This window comes from Balaenoptera borealis (genome assembly GCF_965194805.1).
Source record: "Balaenoptera borealis genome assembly, chromosome: 20".
Classification (NCBI taxonomy): Eukaryota; Metazoa; Chordata; class Mammalia; order Artiodactyla; family Balaenopteridae; genus Balaenoptera; species Balaenoptera borealis.
This window is the reverse complement of record NC_138879.1, coordinates 567,290-586,307: the sequence shown is the minus strand read 5'-3', so window position 1 is coordinate 586,307 and position 19,018 is coordinate 567,290. Positions and strand designations below refer to the sequence as shown.

Below are 19,018 nucleotides of genomic sequence, written 5' to 3'. Positions count from 1 at the left end.
TCCTCTGATGGCCGTGGACCGAGAGGGTCCGTCGGAGAGATGCCATCCAGACGCTTCTAAGAGACACGGTGGGGGGACCACATGCCCACGCCACTGGGTGTGCAGTTAACTCGTCACCTCTCTTGTGACGGCATTGGTTTTTCCGAACCATGAGTCTTTGAGAGTATCTTGGTCCGGGCAGTAAATAGGCACGTGCTGCTTGTTATATAGCATCCTATGTGACACTTCTGGCACACACAGTTTTTAGTGATAGCGTGCCTTTTTATGTATGTGTTCTTAATGCACATACAGAATGGCAGCTCCTAAAACAGTGTATAAAGACGGCTATTTAAATTCTTCTTGTGTTTGGCTGTGGGTCCAGATTGCTTCCCCGTTTCCTCATCACACAAATCACTGCAGAAAGGCCCCCACGTGCCCCCACATGTCCCCACGTGCCCCCACGTGCCCCCACGTGCCCCCACGTGTCCCCACGTGTCCCCACTGCGTGAGTCGGCGTCACGCAGAGCATCCTGAGATGTGGTCCGGGCAGCCCTGACGTCAGGGCTGGGGGCAGAGCAGCAAGAGGGCAGGCGCTGGGCCTGGCGTTCCCTTTTTCCCCTGGTTTTTGAGGGGGTCTTTCTGTTTCTCTTTTTTTTCAGCTTTATTGAGGTGTAATTGACAAATAAAATGGTAGCATATTTAAAGCACACACTGTGATGATTTGATGTATGTGTACAGTGTGAAAGGACTCCCACAGCTGAGTTAATACCTCCGTTACCTCACATCACCATTTTTTTTGGTGAGAGCGCCTCTGTCTGCGGTCAGCGGACGCAGCTGGACGGTCCAGGCCTGTCAGCCACGGGCGCCAGGTTACCGAGCTCCGCGTGAGAGCTCTCTCCCCTCCCACTTTCTAGCTGATGACCAAACACCCCGGCAAGCGGCTGGGCTGCGGGCCCGAGGGAGAGCGGGACGTGCGGGAGCACACCTTCTTCCGGAGGATCGACTGGGAGAAGCTGGAGAACAGGGAGATCCAGCCGCCCTTCAAGCCCAAAGTGGTGAGTCGGGGCCGCGGCCGCTCCCTGAGCCCTGTTTCCCCAGATCCCGGGGGGTTTGTCGGCAGAGAGGGGGCTGCTGACCGCCGGCCTCTGCGGGCCCCAGCCTGGCCCTCGCTCGTGAGGTCTGAGCTGACCTTGAGCGTCAGGGGAGCCTGTGGCACCCGCGCCCCCCCAGAAGGCAGCAGGGTCCCCCGGGCGACGCGAGGACCCGGGCAGGTCGGCCTCGGGGCCCGGGCCTCGTGCGCCCCGCGTGGCTGTCGTCCTTGCGCTGAGTCCTCGGCAGGACCCCCGTCCGCTGCGGCTCTCCTGGCGTGGCCTCGCCCGACGGGAGCCCTGCAGCCTAACCGGGTCTCAGCTGGCCCCCGGCGGCCCGGACGTGGTTCCCACGACGGCCAGCCCTGCCGCGAGGGCCGGGTGCCCGCTCTCATCGCTGGCACTGCTGCCTTTGTTCAGACGCAGCCTGACTCACTCCCTGGAGACTCCCATTTGTTTGGGTGTGGGGTTTTTTTGCATTTATTTGGCAAACACTACGCCCCAGGCCCTCCCTGCTCTCAGTGCTTTACAAATTAGTTCATTTAGCCCTCACAGCGACCCTGTGAGGGGGCTACAGTTGTCCCCAGTTTACAGTTGAGAACCCTGCGGCACAGAGAGGCTGAGTCACTTGCTGGAGGACACACAGCCGGTGGGTGGTGGAACCAGGGTGCAGACTTCGGTGTTGTGGCCCGGGATCCTTTCCCCATTGCGCAGTGGCTCGTCTTCACGTTTATGCCTCTGGAGATCAACCGAGAGTCTGAAAGACGTCTGCCCCCTCGCTCACCCCACCTGCGGCCCTGCCGTGCCTCCCAGGACGCCCCGCTTTGCCCCGCACCCCGTTTCTGAGGGCCGGGCGGATCCCTGCCTTCCGGCTCCGCCGCGTCCCGGCCAGGATGGGCTGGGCTCCTGGGAGCACCGCGTGGCAGCGTTGCACCACAGTCGGCTTCGGAAGCAACCCCGTGGTGACTCGGCCCAAATCTGTCTCGTCTGACAGGTGCCCCGTGAGCTGGCCAGGGGGACCCTCCCGGGGCGCTAGGGTGCCGGCTGGGCGGCTCAGGGCTTTACTCTTAGAGCAGCAACTTTCTCATCCAATACGCTTATGTGGCCTCTCCTCCAAGAATAAAACTGCTGGTGGCGAGCCCACGGATTTTATTTTTCCAAGATACTTTTAGCACAAACTGAAGAAAACCTAAAACTAATCGGGTCAGTTGACTTGCCCCTGAGTTGGCGTTTCAAGGAGGGCCCTCACGTCTCCGCCGCGCCGTCTTCTCTGCAGCTCGTTCTGGGCGCTGAGTCGGGAGGCTCTCCTAGGAGAGGATGCCGGCCCTCCAGGGTTTCAAGAGGCCGACACCTGGTTTTAAGAGGGAGGAAGATGAAGACAGTGATTAATGGCGCTGCCGGCGGTCTCAGAGGAATATTGTTAGGGACTTTCTTTCTTCCCTCTCATATCTCTTTAGCTTCTTAAGTTAAGTATGAACGGTATACAGTAGCAGCCTACACACAGCTTAGTTTCTGTACAGGAACAACGTAGAGACGCACGCTGGCCCTGCTCTGCCTGTCGAGCGAAGCGCAGCTACTTGCCAGTCACGTTCCAGAAGGAGACTCCATGCGGCGAAGTCAGCCATGATACATCCATCTTCCTTTTCTGTTTATTCCCGCCTCACTGGCAGAAGAAGTTGTGTCTTCGCGTAGCTTCCCACCTATGGCTACGGTGGCCCTGAACTCAGACGGGGGGAAGCCAGAGGGCCCTTGGCTCTGACAGCCAAGAATGCACTGTTCCCCGTGGGCCACAGAACTCACTGGACGCGTGGTCACAGCCCGTGGCAGGCAGTTGAGCCGGGAGCCGGGTCGGGGGCCGGGAGTGTATTTATTTATTCCTGGAACGCTGCTGCTGTCTGGTCATTGTGTAACCGAGTGCTGGTTAAAATTTAAAAAAAAGAATAAACTGCCTCTGCCTGTGAAGAAACAGCCCCCGAACTCACAGACGTGGAAGTCATGGACCGAGGCCCTAAAACGGACGGATTCGTGTGAAGGGCCTGTCCGGTGAGAGCTCATCTCCTCGCGGTGAGACGGCCCAGGCAGAAACCCACGTCGTGCCAGGGGCTCTGGGCACAGAAAAGGAAGAAGCTGGGGAAAAATGCAGAAGGACGGGGGATGGGAGAGGCGGGAAGCGGAAGCCACAGTGGGTGCGAGCGGCCACAGGAACAAGCAGCAGACTCTTTGTCCCGAAGCAGAAGAGCGTCGAGGGCATGGGGACAGGTTGGGGGGCTCTGGTCCCTGGAGGGCTCATCCCCACAGCAAGCCCCCCGCACGGCCGCAGCGTGAGGCCCTTATCTCAGGGGAAGGGGCACCTCAGCGGTCTCCCGGGCACCGCGCTGGGGCGGGGAGACCACGTGCCAGGAGTAGCGGTGGCCGTTTCCGCCTGCAGGAAGCAGCGTAAGGCACGCTGCCGTCGAGGCTGCCAGACGCACGGGGCTTGACCCGGCGGCCGCAGAGGAGACCCGACGGCCTCTGAGTTACTCCGCGAGGGGGGTTCCCGGCTTTCTCGGGGGAAAGTGGAGTTCCCTCACCCAGAGCCAATTACAAAGTCAAAAGAGTTTCTAGATAAAGCACGGAGCTGCGTACTCTCTGACGGGCAGTGTTGTTATTTAGAGAGAGTTGCAGTGGTACCAGCCTGGCTTTCGCTGCTGAGAAAACCATCAGGCAAATATTTCTGCCGGAGGCCCTTCCTCAACGTGTGCAGCGAACGCGATTCTGAGAGCAGCTCTCCTCTGAGCAGTGTTTATAGCCCCAGCTGGCTACCGTGTCTGGCTCGGTGAGGTCTGCTCGGTGCGTTTGTAGCACATGCTGGAGAATCAGTTTCCCTGAGATTTATCGTATTAAGGACTGTTGGCCCCTGGTTCCCCTGAAATCAAGGCCTTGGTTATTGTAAATGCCAACAGGAGGTGCCCGCAGTTATCCGGAGATCAGGCTTGCCCTGGAAGCTTGGGAGTCTCATGTTTGTTTTAGTTTCCACTTTCGTTTTGGACCCTCCGATGAAAGCTTGTTTCAGAGTCACTGACTTCCCTCAGAGAGCCGAGCTACCGTATCAGTGGGCGGCCAGCGCTTCCCTGGAGGGTCGGGGCTCCCACGGTGCCCTGGCTTTGCTCACCTTCCTGTCTCCCTGAAGCTGCACCAAAGTGCCTGGAAAACGTGGGGTTCCACCGTCCCGGTGTGTGGCGCGATGCACTGGGTCCTCGAAGAGGCTCCAGCAGAACGTTCCATCCGCGGCAACCTGAAGGGCGGATCAGCAGTGCAGCGGCGGCCCGCGTTCTGTTCAAGGCCGCACGGGAAGGAGGGCGGGGAGAGGGGTGACGGCGTCAGGTGGGGGGACTGTGGCCGTCCCCCCGAGGGGGGCGAGTCTGGGGGCTCAGGGGTGCACCAGCTCCAAGAGGGAGTCGGGAGCCTGCCCTGCGGCCCCCCACGGCGGGAGAATCCGTGTCCCGTGTGCGACTGTGACGGTGAAGATGACTTGCTAGAAAGCGGGCCCGTCCTCGCGAGCTGGTTTCTTTGGAAAAACCGAAGCCAAAGCAAAACCGGACAGCTGTGCGGTGACGCTCTCCTGGAGAGTGTTAGCTACGCAGCTTCCCTTCCTCCCTGTGGGAAAAAGCACAAAGCAAGCTGCTTCCAGCTTCCTCTTTACTCGCCTCTCTGTAAAGCAGGAGGTACCACGAAAGGACGATGGCCCAGCCTCCTGAGCACTCCCTGAAGAAGGAAAGCTCTTTCTGTTTGCTTTTCCTGAAACCATAAAAGGCCTGCGTCTTAGTCCCTGCAGGCTGCCCTCAGAGGCACACGCGAGCCCGAGATCCTGAGCCAGTGTCACTTTGAATTTTGTAGGCGTTTATCCTGACTTATTATTCCTGTGAATAAAATGCCCAGGAACAGCCTTCACATCTCCATTCAGCCTACCCACGAGAAATAACAGTCTACACAAATATCGGAAGCAGAGAGTTAATTGGTGCTTCTGTTTTTGAATTCTATCCATTGGCATCAAGGAGCAGGAGAGCTCGTTCACAGGCCGGCCAGAAGCGTCCACTGTACTGAAATGGTTATTAGAGATTAATCTACAAAGAGAACACTGAGAAATGTATCCAGGATTGGTGGGTGAGCAGAGCACTTTAGAAATAGGCCTGTCTATCTCAGGTGGGCTTTCTTGGGAAATTGCTGTCGCTATTATATCAAAAAGAGACAGAGAAAGGAAGAGAAGGACTTTCCTCGGGTCTGCGGCGAGATGCACAGTCAGATTCATTTTCCTGATGGCCTCAAAGTCCTTTTTCTCACAGGGTCATTAGTTTGTTTAGATAGTTTGATGATGGTTTGATGATCAAGGTTAATGCAGTATTCTTTTTAATATTTGTTATTTATCTTGAAATAATTATTAATTTCAGACTTGTGGAAGAGTTGCAAAGGCAGTGTAAAGAACTGCTGCATCCCCTTCACCCACATTCCCTCAGTGCTCACATTTCGGCACGTTCCCTGTGTCATTCTCCCTCTGCATCTCTGTGAGGGCGTGTAGGCAAGGACACACATGTACATATTTTCTTTTCTGAACCATTTGAAAGTAAGCTGCAGACGTACACCTAAATAATGCCTCTTTACACCTAAATAATTCCATGTGCCTCTCCCTACAACTAAGGACCTCCCACGGCACTGTATTCTTTTGATAATTGCTCTGAGAAGTTATTTATACGGGGTAGCAGCTCTCCAGGTAACAGGAAAAGAAGACCCCGGAGTGGACAGCAGCCTTGGGCCGCACCTAATCAGTTCTGCCAGGTGGCAGGTGGGGTTCATCCTCTGGACCTTTCCGTGGAACCAGCAGCAGTGATGCTAATTAAAATCAAGATTCTCAAGGCTCAGGGAGCTTCTCTGACGGCACACAGACACTGACCAGCCCTGGGAGACTAGAACCTGCCATCTTGTGAGGCGCTGAGGTGGGATTTAAGCCTTGGAACCCGCCTAAGACAGCACCTTCTCCTTGGTCAGTTAGAGGCAGGATGTCTTCCTATTCCTTGGTAATTATGCTCCCAGATGCTCTTCTGCTTGAAAGAGAAATGGGAAGAAATGAGACTTTTAAATAATTATCAATATGAGTAAGTGGCGCTCTCGCAAGGCTCAGGGAGCTGCCGGCGGGGAGTCACGGGGAATGCAGCCCCTGGGGCCTCAGGCCGAGGGAAGGGACCAGTCCGGTACCCATGGTCCGGGGTGAAGGCCCCGTGATGCTGGGCATGACAACAGCCACTCTTGGAAGGGCGGCCTTGAACGTCCTGGAGCTGGCCGTGCGTGTGAAGAAAGACCAGGCGGTGTGTGCGTCCTCGTTCCAGCGGATACAGGCCACGGCAGGCCAGAGCCTCTGCCCTCGGACACACGGGGCTCTCACCTGCACGAACCTAATCGTTCAGTGTGTCTGTTTTCACAGCCGCCGCCAGGCCAGAAGTGGCCTTTCCTGAGAGGCGCGCTGAGGCGGCAGGTGAGGGGAGCCCTGTTTAATTTTGTCTGAGAAAATAGGGCCTGTCTCCAGGGGACGCTGGCAGGAGGTGAAAGAGGCCCCAGTCCCTTTTTAAAAAGTTATTGTTAAAATACAATCTCCTTGCGGTGAAAGAGACAGTTAAGCAGTAGAGAAGGATATAAAATGAAAAAGCGGGATCTCCCTCTCCCCAGGGACCACTCCCGCGGCTCACTTGACGTTTCTGTAACCTTCCAGAAAGCTGTACGCGTGCGTGAATCTATACCCTTTGTCCCTGCGTTGCTCACGTGGGCGTGTGGCCTCCTTTGCGTGGGGGCCGCTCCTTTCCTTTTGTCCCCAGGCCGGGCACTGACTGTTTTCCACATCCTCTCCTCTGCCCATTCTACTTCTCCAGACTTTCTGCACCAAAATGCACTGGCTTCAGTGGGCGTCCAGGCCTTCGGTGAGCACATCTCCAGAACGTTGGGTGACGCAATGCGCAAACTAACCTCACTTCTTCCTAACCCTTGGCGTGTGCGCCTGCTTGTGTTGGTCGTGCACGGAGGCCCCCCGCCCAGCATGCTGATCGTAGGAAGGGCAGACCCCCGGCTGCCGCCCGGCGGCCCAGCCCGCTCGCTGGACAGCTCCGTGGTGTGGACGTGACCTCCCAGGAGGCGCCCGCTCCTCTCTGCCGCGGGTTTAACGCCATGAAGGGTCCGGGAGCCGAGCCCATCGCGGGTCGTGTGCTCGCCACCCTCCACGGGGGCCACGGCGCGGGGCCGAGGTCAGCTCCCCAGCCCGGGGCTCGGGACGCGGGGACAGCCCCCACCCTGAGAAGCTTCCTCTCTCCTTCGTTGCGCTGCGCACCTTTACTCTGGCTTCGTTCTGCACCCTTCGTGCTCTCCTGGGTTCGGTCTGGAGTTCTGCTCTAACGGCAGCATGTTTGAGCTACTCACACTCACCCTAAGTCCCGCGCCGGTGATGAGGTTAATTTCTACGTCACCGAGACAGCAAGGTGGACGGGACGGGCTTGAGACCAGCACATGTGTGGTGCACTCTCGGTGGCCTCTGCCAGGTAAGCGTCACAGCCGGAGGCCCACAGCCCGGCTCAGGCTCCGTCCCTTCCCCACGGCGCCCCGCAAAGATGCGGAGGCTGTGAGCCAACCGGCCGTGCGCCATGCGGGGCTCTGGGTGGGGAGCAGAGCATCCCAGATCCCGCCCGGGGCTTTGCCACACGTCTGCCATCCCGATTTCTCCTGGATTCATTTTACTCATCGATGATTTCACCGAATGGGTGGGAGCGTTCAAAGAGCAGAGGAGTGAAGTCCTGAATCCAGAGCTGAGGCAGGAGATAGACCGTTAATAGTGTTCCACTCGTCCTCCGCCTGTAATCAGTGGCCGTCTCCACACCGGGCACGTGCGCTGCGTGTGGCGTCGTAGGCCTGTACCAGGCCTGGTCATCTAGAAAGGGTCGCACACATGCCGTCCCTCTGACCTCACAACAGCCGTGGGAGGTGGGTGTTTGCGTCCCTGTCTGTACAGAGAGGCACGTGCGCTGCCCGAGCCGACCCGGGCTCCCGGCCTCTGGTCGGGTGCTTCAGCCCCACTGTACCCCCCCTCTTCCCCTGGTGTCAAGTGCGTCACCGCGAACACGGAGGTCGCCCGGTCTGGGCGCACGTGCTGGCCCAGCCGTGCTTGGGCCACTTCCTCCGCCCTCCCCCCCACTCTTGTCCCAGCCAGTCGTAGGGACCTCACGTCCCGCGGGCATCCTGGCAGCTTCAGTTGGCAAAAGGTGTTGGTGGCCTTCGGAGCTGGGGCAGCACACACCCAGCCGCGGGGTCCTGCTCACAGCCAGCGAGTGCTGCCTTCACCTGCTGTGTCCTCAGGTGGCCGAGAGCCCTGAGGCCGGGGACACCCCAGCCTGCCTGTTGTCCCCCGCGCCCCCCATTCAGTCCCCGGGCCTCTTCTGGCTGCCTCTCAGATCCAAGGTGGCGCCCGAGGCCCATTCCCCGCCAGCTGATGGCCCCGGTGAGACCTGCTCCCAGGTGGCCAGAAGACTCTTCTCTACCGTAAAAGACGATAGCTGGTTAAAGCCGTTGTTTGTCTTTTCCCCAGGGATCCAAAGGGCCCTAAGTTTCATTATCCCGTTCAGTGGGTGGTGGTGGCGTGGGTGGTGGTATGAGGACAGTTGCATTTTTTGCACAAAAGTCTTGATAGACAAGCAGTTCAAGATCTTCTCCAGTTTGACCTAAAGGAGGCTGTCTATTTCTGGTCTGACTTCGCTGAGTTGTGGAGCGCTCATTTTTAAAGCAAGTGCTAATTCTCATCGAGCCAAACCGGTGGTAAAACCAGCCGAGGTCCCCCCGCCCCTTGGGGGGAGTGTCTTCTGTCCGGTGGGATCTCCCTCAGGGTAAAGTATCCTTCTGAGCCTTGGATCTCAGCTCATCCTCAGACCCCGCCTTCAGCTCTTCCAGACCCTTCCCTGCACGGCTTGCCGAGACCCACTCATAGTCACGGAGCTTTCATTCTTTGCCTCCGCCTGCCCGCTCGGGGTTGGGTTGACCTGGTCTCCGCCATCCCCCTCGGCCCCCGCCAGCAGCATGGTCACGGCCCGCAGCTTACACGCCGAGGATTTCCTTTCGTGCGTCACCATCCCGGGCTTCGCAAGCTGCGCTGCCCTTTAGGAGGCGCCGCCTCTGGACGCGGCTTTAGAACTTAACGTCCTCAAGCTTCATGCCCATCCCCAGGCTCCTCCGTGTTGATGGTCACGTGGTCCCCCTTCCGAGACCTTGGGATCTCTCTGTTTACTTTGTTTTTTATTTTTCTTTGGCGGTGAAGCCCTGGCTTTGAGAGATTCCCGTTGGAAGGTGATCTGTGAGTACTCTGCAGAAGGGGCTCAGGGGAAAGTGTCAGTCTTTCCTTTGAGCCTTGTGGTTGCACAGAGGCTGTGTGATCTGTTCACAGGACAGATGGACGGACCTGGAGCTGCAAGGATGGGTCTCCAGCTAGCGGAGAGAGATTTCACCATGGCTCGCCTTCCTCTTCCTCTTAGGGACTTCACCTCCTTTTATTTTTTCCCCAGAAATTCCTTCTTGCTCATCTTTGCGTAGTTAGTGAATATCGGGAATCAATGAAGGAAGTAACCTCTATTTGAGGAAGCACACGTCCCAGCTGCTGGGAGCACCCGCAGTAGATTTGCTTGAAACCTTCCAGGCAATGGGTGTTGATCACTCGGGGTCCCGAAGGGTGTTCCACTCAAAGCCAAGTCCACCGAGGCTGTGACACTTGCGTACGGGACTTCTGCCTTGAGCTTCTGCAGCTTCTCCGTTCTCTGCTCTCAGATCTGGCTGTTTTGCCTGGTTTCCTCGTTTGGCCTCCACTTTTGCCCTCACACTGACCTTGGGACGCACTGAGCCTTGCTTCGCAGTCGGAATATTCCAGGTTCCTCAGCCGCAGCCCTGTGGATCTCGGGGCCACCGCCTCTTTGTGGTTACCCATCCCAGTCATGACAACCAAAAAGGAGCTCAGACGTTGCCAGATGTCCGCAGGGCAGGGGCAAGACCTTCCCTGGTTGAGAGCCACTGGTGTCTCCAAAGCAGGGCTCTTTCTTCCGCTGGTGTCATCTTCACCGCGGGGTCTGAGTGTGGTGCTCTGTGGACGTCGGTTGGTTTCACTGATGTATCAAGTACAGAGCCTTGCTTAGTTCTTGGGGAGAAACATCGTGCCCTTCCTCCTTGAAGAGTCCCTTGACTGCTTCACGGTGGCCTGTGCCTGTAGGGGGTGCAGGCCGCAGGCCCTGCTTCTGCTGACCTTTGTGCTCCTTGGAAAGGCGGAGTGTGAAGGGAAAGCCCCACCGTCCCACGTGCAGGCGGCAGGACCCGAGGGACGAGCGGGACCAACAGCGTGACCCCTGCAGAGTGACTGGAGGGGCCCCAGACAATCCCCCAACTCGTTCCCCCGCGTACCCACCCAGCAGTCACTGCTCTGAACTCGCCTCCAGTTAAAAAGCAGGTGGTCGCTTACGAAAATAAAAACCACCCCAGAGGGCTTCCCTGGTGGCGCCGTGGTTGAGAATCTGCCTGCCAACGCAGGGGACACGGGTTCGAGCCCTGGTCTGGGAAGATCCCGCATGCCACGGAGCAAATAGGCCCGTGAGCCACAACTACTGAGCCTGCGCGTCTGGAGCCTGTGCTCCGCAACAAGAGAGGCCGCGATAGTGAGAGGCCCGGACACCGCGATGAGGAGTGGCCCCCGCTCGCCGCAACTAGAGAAAGCCCTCACACAGAAACGAAGAACCAACACAGCCAAAAATAAATAAATAAATTAATTAATTAATTAAAAAAAAAAAAAAAAACACCCCAGAAAGGAAAGGCATCAGCTAGGAAGACCTTACCTTGAAGTTATGGCGTGCTTTCCACCGAGACAGGTTATTTGATAAGAGGGTGGGGAAAGTATAACGAAGCTAGATTCTCGAGGAGAGCTTCTAGAAGATGGGGAAGGGATGTGACAGAGGAGGTGAGAAAGCGCAGCCCGAGACTCAGCTGCCATTACAAACATAGCAGCAGTAGGTGTCGTGCGCTCCCTCACGTGCAGGGCTCTGTGTGAAACACTGTACGTTCAACCTTCGTGGCAGCCCAGGAGGGGGCCCAGCTATTCTCCCCATTTTACAGATGAGGAGAAGGGGTGGACCCCTCTTCGCAGTCTACCTAGAGCCGTGCTCTGTTAAAGGTGCAAGGACGCCTTCGGCTAGCTCAGGATCATTTCACGCTGCCTCGTAGTACCGGCCGGGGATGGAGGAGGAGATGGGTCACTGTGTCACCAGAACACCTCCCAGCACTCTGTTTCAGAGTCACCTGGGATCCTGGGACCCCAACATGCCACAGCCTTCCGGTGGCTGGGAAAGCGAACGGGACACCCCTTCCTCGTATTCGGGGTCAGGCTCCCAATGGAGTGCTGCTTAAGCGGCCGGGTTTCCAGACCGCCCCCCGCCAGGGCAGCTCTGCCCACAGCCCATCTTCACGAGGTGCCCTGGTGGACCCAGGGGTGAGGAATGAGTGTCCAGGACGGAGACTTTGCCTTCTCGGGGCACCAGCACAAACCTCGTCCAGACCGAAGCCACCGGCGACGCGTGCCACGGCGATCTGTCTGCTGGTTGACCAGACGTACCTAGACCGCCAAGCCCAGGAAAGAACGGCCCAGCCTCGCCACTACGCCGACCCCTTCCTGGTTGAAGATTAATTTCAGGGCTGAGATATTCTAGAACCTCCCAGTTGGAAGACAAGAATAACACAGCTTTTACTGTATTACAGATACGTTTGCAAAGAACCAGACGTGGGACAGTATCCCAGCCTCTCAGTTCAGGGGTCCCTGCCCTCATTTCCACCCACATCCCAGCCGTTCAGCGTGGACGTGTGCCCGCTGGCCCCGTGCCTGCGGCCTCGTGCTCATGGCTCTGTGACGGGACGAGAGAGAAAAGAGGCCGTCGTCGCTGTCGCCTTCCCGGCAGCACGGCCCTCCCGCCTGGGGTGTCCACCCCGAGGCTGCCGGATGGTTTACAGCTGAGTGGCTCTCTCTGATTGTTCGGTCCGCCTGGCTTGCGAATCCCGTCGGCCTGCAAATCCTCCGGAACTCCTCCCGCCTAGGCAGCCCCGACGCCCCCGGCCACGCTCCTCCCCGCAGCGGCCCAGAGAGCCGCTGCCTGGCTCTGTAATAGCTACTGACCTCTCCTCCTTTCTCTTTTCTCTCCGCAGTGCGGCAAAGGAGCAGAGAACTTTGACAAGTTCTTCACGCGAGGGCAGCCCGTCTTAACGCCGCCCGACCAGCTGGTCATCGCCAACATCGACCAGTCTGATTTTGAAGGGTTCTCGTATGTCAACCCCCAGTTCGTGCACCCCACCGTACAGAGCACAGTATGAAACTCAGCGCCGAGGGCAGGCGCCTCCCCAGCCCCGCCCCTGCCCCCAGCCCTGGGAAATGATCCTCAGCCCTAAAGTTTGAAGGCCACCGCCTTGCTTCCAGGTGGAGGCCTGAAAACCGTAGGGTTATTAGTCCACACGTGATCAGCTGTTCAGAGTCTCTCACGACCAAGAGCGTCACCTTGGCGGCAGACGATGTCATGTACAGCATCCAGTTTAATTGTGTAGAGGTCACATCTGGCGGTAGGTTAACCCTTCCTGGAAGGCAAACAGACTCAGCCCCCCCTTTTTTTTTTTTTTGGTACAATTTGACATGTTTTCCAAACACTCTGTTGATTTTCACCATCCGGATCCCCCAACCAGACATGTTCAAAGGAACCCGCCCCAGTCCAGGGGGCCGGAAACATCTCCACCCAAGACATCTTTGGAGTAAAAGAACGGGGAGCCCAGAGAGTGAGCAAGGCGGGACCTGGGGGCGGTGGGATTGGGGCTTCAGAAAACCCGCTGCTTGTGTTCTCTGCCTCGATGGACACGGTCCCTAGAGCCCAAGAGGCCGGGAGGAATCTAGTCCCGTCTGCAAGCTCACTGTTCCCAGATGCTGACATTCGTAACCCACTCACGGTAACGGTCCAGCGGTTACCAGTTCAAACAGAGAGAGGAAGAAAGCCTCAGATGAGTGTTGGGGGCATCTGTCATCTTGTACCCTACTTGGCTGATAACTGTCTTGATACTTGCATTTCTTTTTAAGAGGCCAAATCTTCTAAGGACTCCGGTAAACGAGCATGTGAAATCATTTCAGATCAAGGGTAGATCAGTGTGCGTGTGACGTTCATTTTAATCTCTGGGAGATTATTCTGGATCCAGGGTGCCATCAGCGATCATGCCACTACTCACAAGTGTTGTTAGCCAACCCCCCTCACACCGATACTTCGCTGCCTACTTCCTAAGAAGCCGAAGCGTACACCTCCCACCCCTTTTGTACTTATTTATTTAATAGGCTGCGGTGTTTATGAGAGTACGATGTACAGTAAGTTAATCCAAGTGTTGACTCTAACTTCAGCCCCTAGAATTGATTTCCCTCACGTCTCCAGCCCTCGACATCCTCTTGGGATGAACAATACAGTTTTGGTCCCCCATTTCCGGTTCATGTTGAATGACACACCTGAAGCTGTAGAACAGGAAACCTGGATACGTATCAGCTCAAAGAGGCTTTATTGCTAGAAGGATTTTAATATGTTTTGCAAAGGCATCATGCAATGAATTTTGCATGTTTAGAATAAACCTTAATAACAAGTGAATCTATGTTATTGATATAATCGTGTCAAGTACAAAGAGTATTATAATAATTTTATAAGACACAACTGTGCTGTATTTGTGAAGGCTCTGGTTTCTAGTCTGCTTTCATGATTAAGTGTTAGCTTTCTTCTGTGCCGCTGTGCTTCCTCTTCCCCACCCCGACTCGGTGTGTACCCTGCATTGGCACTGTGTCGGGCGTACTGATTTTTTATTGCAGTAGATCTAATTTTGAAGGTGAATGGCTACTTTGCATGATCAATTAGGCTTACATACACATATACATAAAAATATTTGATTCTACCTGCGAACAAAAGTTTCGTCGAGGGGGGGTTACTGTCGAGGCGAGGCTCCCTCTTAGCCTCTGAGCCCTGTCGCCTTCATCACGCTTCCTCCTGTGGTCGCAGGACATGTTCGGCTCCCGTGCCCCCAGTGCGTTCGTGCAGATGTGGTGTCGTCACGGCCCCCGGGCTGCACTTTGTTCGCTTAGTTCTTCCCTTCAGCCTTGTTGCTGTCGGAGACTCGGGGCAGGGGGGACGGGAGGATACCCTTCCTGACACGGTGTGTGGGTGCCCCGGAAGCGTGCTGTCCGTCTCACCGTCCCCGGCACGCCCCGCCGTCTGCTCCCGCACGTGCGGACGTGGTGAGGCACAGCCAGGCCCTGGAGCTGTCAGCAGACGCTCTGGGGAGGCTGCAGAGGCTCTCGCAGATGTTGCTAGAAGCGGCCTTCCCTGTCCTGCAAGGAGCGCTTCCGTGGGACACAGCATCACAGCGCGGGGTCCTGGGGGGAGCCGGTCAGCAACAGCAGAAAGAACGTTTACGAGGGACACGGTTGTCAGTCCTTACAGGGGGCTGCTCTCTTCCCCCTTGTTCCGCAGGAGCGTGTCCCAGCGAAGCGTCTTCTCATTTTTACTCTCTGGCTCTTTGCCTGATTTTCAGCTGCCACACGACCGCTGAGGGGTCTTAGGGATGAGAGGCCTCGGCCGTCCTGGGAACCCTTGACTGGAGGAAGAGATGGGGTAGGGAACAGGTTAGACCAGAAAAGAGCAAATTCTTCTGCCACCTTTTATGGGCCGTAGACTGAAGGGCTCCAGGGGGGCCCCAGCTGCGGAGCTGTGGCCCCATGGGTCCGTGCACGTGCGGGGGCCACACCTTCCCCAGGTGCACCTCGTTTGCTCTGCTAGAAAAGGGGCCCAAGTACAGAAAGAGCCTAAGAAGCAGAAGAGCCGGTCCCCTGCCCCGGAAGGGCGCAACAGCAGGACGACAGGTCCCCAGCGAAGCCCCGGAGGTGAGCAAAGTCCCAGAAAGGAGGCCACGGGGTTGAACCACGTGTTCCCGAGCCCCTCGCTGCCTGCTCGCGCTAAGCCCCGGGCAGGTCACGCGGCCCTTCACACAGCCGACACATTTCCAAACTATTCCTCTTTCTCTAGGAAACATCCCAGCTGGTTTTTATCCTTTCTGAGTGTGTGGCAAAGTTTTAAAGGAAATACCGTGTCTGGGGGGCCCTGTACGCTGCGTGAGCGACTGCAGGCTTGAGGACAAACTTGGGGGGAAAACAGGAAAAACTCCGGTGCCAGCGAAGTGTTACCGTGATGGGGCGTGTTGGTACGTTGCCATGTCCCGAATGGAGATAGAAGCTAATGCTTTTTAAAAATCTGAGCAACCCGAGACGGTGCTGCTGAAAGCACGCGGCATGCTGGTAACCGTTAGCAGAACGGATCGATGAAGGTCTGTGGCTTTATCCCCCTTCGTGGAGGTCACGTAAAATAAAGCCGCAGGGAAGGGGCTGCCGTTTCAAAGGGGCTGGGGTAACGAGGAGGCCCTGAAGGGCCAAGTCACTGAGGGACCCGGGAAGGGCCAGCCCCGGGCACGGCCTGTGTCGCCGGGGCCCGTGGAGGTCCAGGCCCGCAGGGGAATCCAGCCCGAGCTGGGTCCCCGCCAGACACTGCGACGCCAAAGGCCGTTCAGGTTGGTCCCGTGACCTTCCCCTGGGAGGCGGGACGTCCCTCCGAGGCTGCGGCCAGTGGGCGGGCGGCCCTCCTCGGCATCTCGTTCAGACCCACGAGGGGCTTGGTTCGAAGGAAGAATCCGGGGTGTGCAGCCCACAGAGGTTAATGGGGGGTTCGCTCGAGGCTGGAACGATTCAGAAGGTCGATAGGAGACCCCGGGAACCGAGCGATGGCTCTTCATCACGTCTACTCCTATTTTGTTCACGTTCATGCAGAATCTCTGCCTTGTCGTGTCTTCAGAGATGGTTAGGCTTTCTTACTAGGATTTGGGGAGGAAGCCAGAGGGTTAAGAGATCTCCGGAAACTTGGTCTGAGATGGTCAGCTAGGAGAGCGTGAGGACCCGGATTAATGCGATTCGGCGAACGACTGTCGAGCCCCTCTGAGCCGTGGTCCTTAGCCGTGGTCGGCAGGGAGTTTAGGGAAGAGCGGGTTTGAGTGCGGAAGGGCTGGCGGACACTTGCAGTAAGAGGAAGCCAGGAGGGAGGGGAGGCGAGGGCGTCCGGGGCGGGAGCTGCAGTTCCCGGAGGCCCAGCCGTCGGGCGGTGTCGGATGCGGGTGCTGGTCCTCCTCCGCGAGCACCTCCCGAGCGCCAGCAGCAGCCTTCCTGCCCCCTTGACGGGGCTCCCGGTTCTCTGGGCGGGGCCGAAGCATCCGGCAGGTGGGTTCGCACCCACTTTTCCCCTGTGACTTCCTGTAGCTGGGGGTCGGCGGGGGGGAGCGGGGACAGAGCAAGAAAACTTAACACTGCAGGTCCCCCCCCACCTCCCCGATTCCCCGGAGCAGGCGGAATTGGAGTGTTTTGCTGCGTTTGTTTTCTCAGTACCGAAGGGAAGGACGAAGTGAGGGTCTTATGTTTTTAAAAGCCTCAGAAAGGAAGCACCATCTGACAGTCATCTTCTCACCTTGGTCTTAGGAAGTCGCCTATTTCCTGTACCATTTCCTGCTTCTTTAAGCCCAGCAGGGGCAGCGCTAAACAGTCATGATCGTGAGCCTGACGCGGGGCAGGGACCCAGAGAGGGAGACTCTCAGGGCCACGGGAACAGCGAAGGCCTGACAGCCACCGGAAGCAGAAGGCATTCTGGCTGTTAGTGACCACACCCTAATTTGACAGGGAGTGTTGGGAAATATTTCTAAAACCTTTTCCTTGGGTTACTTGGGTTACATTTTATGAAATATACTGACTGTCAACACTTCTGTCATTTCCCGTCTGGGCTGATGCAGCAAATCTAGGGAATGCTGTGTATTTCTGTTGTGAGAAAGGTTCCCTGAGTTACGCGTGGGTGGAGGCAGCCGTGTAGAAATGGTGTTGACCGCAGTTCTGTTAATCCCGTCACGTCAGGGGCCCGTCGGGAGGGTTCAGAGTGGAATGACTAGGTCCCCAGTGCCTCGGACCTGTGTGATCGGCTGCCAGTTAATAGCTGTGTAGGTCTAGCTCTGTCATCAAACAGCCTTCAAATGACCCACACTAAGGCCCACAGGTTCCAAGACTTTTCTGAAACCTTATGGAAGAAATTAATCTGTTAATTCCAACAGAACATCTGAATATACTGGGCTATTTGTACTTTTTTATAGAGAACTTGATTAACTCAATTCTTCCTTAGAAATGAGTTTTTAAAATAAAACTACTGTCAATTTCATAAGATTGCAATCACATGGAGCCTGTAGGAGGACTCAGCTGGGGTCGGCTAGAGCGCCCCCGTCCTGCAGCCCCCCTGCAGGATTTTCCCAGCCAGTGGGGTATGGGGTCCTCATGACAATGACTGGCTGGGAGTCCAGGTGGAACGTGTTAGCAGAATGATGCCCTCCGTGTTTTTAATGAGACACTGGGGACAACTGTCTTAAGTCTAGAAACTTTTGGACCACGGGAGAGATGGCTTTATTGTCGCCTTTCCAGATGCAGCTCTAGGATAGCTTTCCCGTTTCTTGCCCTGCGAGGCTCTGCGACCCTGGGGCCCGTTTCCCTGCTCTGTGAGGCTCTGTGACCACCTTTTGGCATGGGGGTGGGAGGCGCCTCCTCAGCTCTGTCTCCCGTCCCCACGGGCCCCCAGGTCTCGTGTATATGGTGAAAGTTCAGTGATGCCCTGTGAGAACTTGGTCCCTGGGCGACTCAGAACTACCCCGACGTCCCCAAGAAAGAAGCAGCAAATGTGCCCATTGGCATCATCTCTCATGAGTGGACGGGACCCTACTTGTCAAGGCTACTTTATAAGAACCTTTGTTTTCTAAAATAAGACAAAAGGTGGCTTTGCATTTTCTGATTAAGCAGCTCTGTCTTTGTCCCCTCTGCTTCACTTTAGGAGTATTTATTCCTGTGATTGTTGGTAGATTCTTGTTGATACTCTTCCTGGAAAAGTGTGATTCTTTTCTTGAGGGGATTAGTGGACTATTCAAAATCATCCATGAAGGCTGTTATCCTTTTGAGTCTAAAAATTCACCTCATATCTCTTCTATTAGGGTCTTTTCGAATGTCTTTTGTAGATGGTCAGAAACATTTGGAATCACTGCTTTGCTACATGAATTTGGGGGAAGGGTGGGCTGAAGGACAAGCCGTGTCTAAAGCATTCTTGAAAAGGATCCTATATCAGACCCCAAATTTGTATGGAGGAGGAAGAGGAAGAGATGGAGGTTGCAGTTTTCCCTTCTGTCAAGCACCTGCTGGCAAAGCGTAGAGGCCATTCAGCTGTCAGATCACATTTGGTTTATCGCAGGTGAAATGGATGTACAAATTACTGCATTGCTCTAATTCATATAACCTCCAATCTTTGTTTGCATGATACGCTTTGTTAGATACATTAACTGTAGTTTGGAAGCAAGTGTGTATGAATAAAGACGATGATCATTCCTTCGTGTCCTCGGTCTCATTTGCATCCCTCTGTGGCATCACAGTTATTTTTCATCGTGTTCACCTGGCAGGTGTGGCATTTGAGTCTGGGTGCACCCTGTGGACGCTACTGTCTTTTCACCTGTGTCGTGTGTGCCTCTCCATTTAGGGTCACTGTCTTTATTTCCTAAAATACTTCCTGCTTTGAATTGAAACCCAAACAGTTAACAGGGATAAAAATAGTGGCAGGTCATTTAGTCTTTCATTTACGGAGGCCAGGGCTTGTGCCAGCTGGGGAACAGCGCGGGCGGGAAGGTTGGCGTGGCCCCCGCCTGCCAGGTCCCTGCACCCCGGAACCGCACGGGACACGCAGCAGCTGGTGAGGGTGTCGTCCCAAGACAGAGACCCACCCTGGAAGAAGGGCTGCAGA

At 56.2% G+C, this 19,018-nt stretch overlaps 1 protein-coding gene across 5 annotated transcripts in view; it reads left to right on the top strand.

Annotated features, from left to right (window-relative positions):
• Positions 1–18,609, top strand: part of PRKCA (protein kinase C alpha) — a 365,760-nt gene extending 347,151 nt beyond the window's left edge. For 3 of the 5 annotated variants that reach the window (XM_082371752.1, XM_082371750.1, XM_082371754.1), the window contains 3 exons: positions 894–1,034; positions 6,965–7,012; positions 12,300–18,609. In XM_082371752.1, coding sequence (XP_082227878.1) covers positions 894–1,034; positions 6,965–7,012; positions 12,300–12,464 — 354 coding nt within the window. In that variant the 3' untranslated portion in view covers positions 12,465–18,609. Of the gene's footprint in view, positions 1–638; positions 818–893; positions 1,035–6,964; positions 7,013–12,299 lie in introns of those variants that run through there. The other 2 variants (XM_082371751.1, XM_082371753.1) reach the window with 2 other exon arrangements.
• Positions 18,610–19,018: the final 409 nt, after the last annotated feature.